Source organism: Manacus vitellinus, unplaced genomic scaffold (assembly GCF_001715985.3).
Source record: "Manacus vitellinus isolate BGI_N305 unplaced genomic scaffold, ASM171598v3 scaffold_103_pilon, whole genome shotgun sequence".
In the NCBI taxonomy this organism is placed as follows: domain Eukaryota; kingdom Metazoa; phylum Chordata; class Aves; order Passeriformes; family Pipridae; genus Manacus; species Manacus vitellinus.
The window spans coordinates 360,087-366,221 of NW_021938814.1; the positions used below are offsets into that span (position 1 = coordinate 360,087).

At 53.9% G+C, this 6,135-nt stretch overlaps 1 protein-coding gene across 1 annotated transcript in view; it reads right to left on the reverse strand.

Annotated features, from left to right (window-relative positions):
- TRIM9 (tripartite motif containing 9) overlaps positions 1-6,135 on the reverse strand; it is a 29,021-nt gene that overhangs the window by 15,427 nt on the left and 7,459 nt on the right. The window contains exons 4-6 of the mRNA XM_029963618.1: positions 3,748-3,858; positions 3,085-3,238; positions 901-1,046 (exon numbers count right to left, since the gene is read on the reverse strand). Of these exons, the coding sequence (XP_029819478.1) occupies positions 901-1,046; positions 3,085-3,238; positions 3,748-3,858 (411 nt within the window). The remainder of the gene's footprint in view (positions 1-900; positions 1,047-3,084; positions 3,239-3,747; positions 3,859-6,135) is intronic.

The following is a 6,135-nucleotide window of genomic DNA, read 5'->3' on the forward strand; positions in this document are numbered from 1 at the left end:
GAAGGCTCCAGGGAGACCTGAGAGCCCCTTCCAGTGCCTAAAAGTGCCTCTCCAAGAGAGCTGGAGAGGGACTTAGAACAAGAGCCTGGAGGGACAGGACAAGGGGGAATGGCTTCAAACTGCCAGAGGGCAGGAATAGATGGGATATTGGGAAGGAATACTATCAGAGGCAAGCACTGAGCCTTGGTCTCCCCACACCCAGCCTCCTGCTCCCTTCTCTCTCCAGATCCCACCCATGTCACCTCTCTTCCACCTGGACTCTGCTCTGGCTCCTGCCTGCCTGAGTTTTCTGTGGATGAATTCAGAGCACCATGGGCTGGTCCCTGTGCCTGCTCTGGGTGGATGTGAACATGCCAGGATAATTATCAGCGTGTCGGATCAGAGAAAAATCATATTTTAATTGTGTAATTACAGCAATTTAAAAGCCCTCGGGCCTGAAACACCTCTGTGCTTGCTGGCAGCTGGCAAAGCATGAAGTTTTCACAGCAATTAGCATACCTTGCATGAAATATTCAGCAACCTAAAAATATGGAGGTTCATACAATCATGGAATACCAGAATGGTTTGGGTTGGAAGGGGGACCTTAAAGATCATGTTTTTCCACCCCCTGCCACAGGCAGGGACACCTTCCACTAGCCCAGGTTGCTCCAGCCTGGCCTTGGACACTTCCAGGGATCCAGGGGCAGCCACAGCTTCTCTGGGCAACCTGTCCCAAAGCCTCCTCACCCTCACAGCCAGGAATTCCTTCCCAATATCCCAAATGGCAGTGGGAAGCCATTCCCCTTTCCAGGGAACAGGGGACTTGCAAGAAGTCCGAGGAACTCTGAGGTCACTTCACAGCAGGGAAATACCAGAGACAGGAGCATCCCCTTCCCTCTGGGACCTGCTCCGAGCACTCACCCTGAACTGGCCGCCGTTCCCATCATCCAGCTCCAGGATGTATCCTTCCACCTGCACCGTGGACAAGGGGGGCTGCTTCCAGGACAGGGTGGCACTGTTGTTGTGGGTGCAGCACTCCTCCAGCTGCAGGATCGGCGGGGCCGGCACTGGGGAGGAAACTAAACCCAAATCAGTGGAACCCTGGCTGCTGGCACCACACGGGGGGAGGAGGATGCATTTATTGGGATGCACTTATTGCCTGGCTGTGAAGGTAGCACTAGGGGTGTAACTGTGGTCTGGAGGGCGTGAGGTGGAAAGGAAGCAGAAAGGACTCCGAATTCCTCCACCTCACAGCCTGCTGAAGCTGAGGTTTCCCCAGAGCTTCGCTGGTTTATTCCTGTTTTCTAATTAATTTTGGGGAATTTTGGCAGCACAGCAATACACCTGATATAGAGAAGCCAATCCCAAACCTGGGACACTCTCCCAAAGCTCCACAGAGCCCTGAGTGGCTCTGCTTTTCCATTAAATAAATTCACTGTAACAAAAAGGAGAGGACCTGAAGCTGAGGGGCTGAGTACCCCCTATGGCTCCCATCAGCTACACAGGGGGCAGAAAGGACTCCCAGGTTTTTTTCTGCTGTGTTTGGGAATCTCCATGTGTGTCATGCAGTCCTGTCTCTGACCCCACGCTCTGAAAAGCATGGAAGGGGGACAGCATGACAGGGAAGGGAGGTGTCCACTGACACATCTCCTCTCAACAGAGCTGCTCCTCCACCATCCTCATCCTCACTGCCCAAAGTGACAAGAGCCAGGGACAACAGAGAATCCAGACAAGATGTGGAGGAGAGCCATGGATGCCTGGGAGAAAAAAGATGGACTTGCTGGCAAAGGCTCAGCTTTCCCCCGCTGTGACTCCTCCACCTCCTGGGCTGGACCCTCAGGAACTGCCAGACTACCTGTTCCTCACCCTTCATCAAGACCTCAGGTGTTGCCCTCCCTCCCCCAGTGCTGCAACACAGATTTGGGATCCAAACCCCACCTTCTGCTGGTCTAAAAAAACCAACAACTTATTTCCACGGCGAGGGTGAGCTGAGAGGAGGAGGGAGATGATGAGAGGAGGGTGGGCGGCTAAACCAGCAGCAGATTTGCTCTTATTAATTAAAAATAACCCTCTGGGCTAAATTGCAGGAAGGGAGGGCTAATGTAAAATAGCAATCCAGCCCTCCCTGGGCTTCCTACCACAAAATATCACTGACATTTCAAATTAACAGCCGGGCTAACGATGAGCAACCACGAGCAGCCACGGCCCCTCCTCACTGCTGCAAGGGCCAGCAGGGCCACGATCTGAAGATGCTCATTATTGTGACAGTGGAGCCCTGTGGTCATCAGCCTTCCTCTCCCTGACCACTGAGACACGTTGGGGTGTGCAAACAGCTCCCAAGCCAGGAATTCCAGCTGTGATGGAAGTGAAGAGCCGGGACAGACCTGCAGCTGGTGGCCCTTTCCCCATGCAACTCATCTGCACCAGCTGAAGGTACAGCCCATGTTCAATGTCCTCCTGAGCTTCCCTGTGTGTCCACAGCCCTTTTTGCACCTTCTTCAGCTTCCTTGAGCTTGCTAAATCCCAAATTGCTCACAGGTTGCAGCAGCTCTTGGTGGTACAGGAGAGAGAGCACAGAGGGAACGGAGAACGGGGAGGAAATTTAAACCAAAAGGAAAGTCCAAACCAACAGCGAGGAGAGGGGAGGGAGAGGAGTCCCCAAGCTGAGTGACGTGGCTCTGTGTGCTTGGAGGGACATCTGGTCCATGCCAGATGCTGCTCAGCACTGAGTGAGTGTGGGTATGTGAGCAGAGCTTTGGGAACAGCTTTGTGCTGTTCCCAAGATACACGTCCCAACCTGCAGAGCACTTTCTATTGCACTTTTTAATGCACTAATAACTTTCTAATGCACTGGGACTGCTTTTCCAGGCAAAGCCAAGTTCCAGGCACCCTAGTTTGGCAGACAGGTGCCCAGGGATCTGAGACAGGGAGGCAGATGGTTGGCCCAGGGGTGGAAAACACACAGGAACGGGCATAACTCAGGGTGTGGGGTGCCCAGTCCTGCTGGGAGAAGGTGAGAAACGCTCCTCTCCTGCCCCTTCCCTGTGAGGAGCTGCATGGAATGGGAAGACATGGGCTTCTGAAAGGCATTGGAGATATCCTTACCTTTCATCTGGACAAAGTCCAGCTGGTGGATGGACTGGAGCAGAGGGGCGTTGTCGAGGTTCAGGTCGAAGTCCGTGGTCATGCGGGGGGTGAGTGTCCCCTTTCCCCACTGGTCCTCGGTCAGGTGCACTCTCCTGATGAGAGCATCAGAGATCTGGGGACAAGGAACACCCTCAGCCACCATGGATCACTGGGATGTGTGCTGTGCCGTGCCCCTGCCCTGCTCTCCTCCCTCCCTCTGCCTCCCAAAGGCTGGGATGTCACACGTGGTTTCCAGCATCGCCCTGCCCTGCAGGCTCAGTTGGCAGAGGGAACCCAGGGGCTCTGGGGATTATTTAAAGGCAGGATCTGGTACCAAAGGGACCAGCCCAGGAATGAGCAGTGGGATGCAGTTCCCAAGGGCTGTTATGTTGGTCTCCCAATGGAGAGCCACGAGGCAGCACGTTCTGATCCCTGCTCCAGAGAGACACCACCCACCACCTCCTGCTAAATCCCAAATTTATCCCCAAAACCTTCTGTTCCTCCAGTGAGGGTAAGAAACGTCCCTACCCTGTTCCTGCTGCAAACCTGGAGGTGATGAGAGGCTGGCCCTTGATTTTATGGCTGGAAAAGCCAGGACAGCCTCTTACCCTCGGCCCTGCAGCGCCTTTCCCGCTCACCAACCTGCAGGAACCCGCTGGGATCGTTCTCCTTGATGACCTCCAGGCAATATTCCATCAGGCCCGTGGTCTGGCGCAGCTTCACCGTGCAGTGGGAGATCTGGTCCCGCACCACCTGCGAGGGGACAGGGAGAGCAGGGGGGGCTCAGCTCTCCTTGGGGTTTTGGGAGATGGGGAGCCAAAGGGCTTCGGTGCTGTGCGGGCACAGGGATGGGGTCAGGGCATGTGAAGGGAGACAGAGACTCAGGGGAACAGAAAAAGGCAGAACTGGCCAAGACTCTGAATTCCAGATCTTTGAAAACCTGGTGAACAACAACAGAGAATCCCAGAATGGTTTGGGTTGGAAGGGACCTTAAGGACCATCTTGTCCACCCCTCTGCCTGGGCAGGGACACCTTCCACTCTCCCAGGTTGCTCCAAGCCCTGTCCAACCTGGCCTTGGACACTTCCAGGGATGAGGAGTCCACAATCTCTCTGGGTAACCTGTTCCAACAAGCCTTGTTTAGCTCAAAATTATTAACCCACTATTCAAAGCAGTAGGACAGTTCCACGCCCTGTCTTTAATTAAGACAGCTTCCAAATGATAGCTTATGAGATTCCTGCAAAGAAAATGCCCACTTCCATAGACACACAAGTGCCCTATCCATCCTTGGCATGGAGCTGGGTTGTGGGGTTGGCTCTGTACCCAACACTACCTGGATAAGGACCCTGGTAATTTGGTATTTCCAAGAGGAATGAACACACCACCTCCCCCAGCTGCAGCTCTAAGGATCTGTCTGAGATGCCCATACTGCAGAACTGCCTCATTTTCTCCACCTCAGGGGCAGAGAAGTGCCAGGGAGAGGAGATAAATAAATCCTGCTGGCCTTTGGCTGGGCTCCCTACAGCACATAGAGCTCTGCCTGGGGTTGCCCAGGTTGCACACTAAGGCACATCTTCTCGCAGCCACGGCTGGTTCTCCAAGGGATCACATTCCAGCATCCCAGCAGAGGAGCACAAGTGTGTTTACTGGTGCCTGAGGGCTCTGCTGATGTTCCCAGAAGCACAGCAGGCAGGAAAGGGTTCAGGCTGGATACCACAAGGGTGTATTTGAAGGTTGGCTGGTCCTTCATGTTGAATCCCACACTCGGTGTCAGGAGCATTTCTGCCACTGGAGATTGGCAGAGCAGCTCAGGAAGAGAAATTTGATGCTCAGAGGGACATGCTCATGACAGATAATTCCTTTTTTTTTTCCCCTGGAAGAGCTTTAAAGCTGTGTAAAGTTCTCCACTGGCACTGAACAAAGCTGTGCAGCTCAATGGAGCACAGATATTTGGGGTGTCACAGGGAAGGTGAGCTTTGCATCAGCATCTGCAGCTGGAAAAAGCTGCAGTGACCAGGGATGAAGAGAGCACAGTGCCCATGTGCCCACTGCTCCACAGGCACAGGAGCAGCTCCTCCTGTGAGCATCCCCACAGCATCCCTGTCTGAGGGATGGGGAGGTGGAATGAAGCACGTGTCAGGCTCCTGCAGTGAATGAACCTGGGCTTTGAGGGGGGAGACGACACCTGCAGGCCAATCAATCCCATCACGTGTTGTTTAATTACAATTTAATCACCTCTGCTCAATCACTGAGCAGGAAGAAAAGAATTACCAGCCTTGCAACTTAGAATCACAGAATCATTCAGGTTGGGAAAACCCTCTGAGATCGAGTCCAACCATCCCCCAGCACTGCCAGGGCCACCACTGACCCATGTCCCCAAGTGCCACATCCACAGGGCTTTGAAATCCTTCCAGGGATGGGGACTCCACCACTGCCATGGGCTGGACAACCCCTTCCATGAAGAAATTTCCCCTAATATCCAACCTAAACCTCCCCTGGTGCAGTCTGAAGCTGTTTCCTCTCCTCCTGTCGCTTCTACCTGGGGAGACTTGAGACAACACATCATCTCCTGTAAAATGCCACGAAACAGTCTCTGAGATGGTTCCAGATTTTTAGGGAGTAGCCACTCCTTGCTGCTTGCAGCAGCCTGGTGTTGCCAGGCTGTGGCAGAGGGAGGCTGGAGCAAGCCCAGGCTACAGGGAGGGTGCAGGCTGGACAAGGCAGCAGAGGGAGCTCCCATATTGCTCCTCTGGACCAAGGGGAGTGTGGAGGCTTGTGGAGATGCTGGATCGCTCTGAGATGGAGCACACACTGCTTCTGGCATCAAATGCAGTCAGCAGAGGGAAGAGTTCATTCAATGCCAGTTCCTAACACTTGAGTGCACTGGAATGGCTCTGCTGTGGCAATTCCTAGAATCCCAGAATGGTTTGGGTTGGAAGGGACATTAAAGCCTGTCTTGTTCTACCCCCTGCCATGGGCAGGGACACCTTTCACTAACCCAGGTTGCTCCAAGCCCTGTCCAACCTGGCCT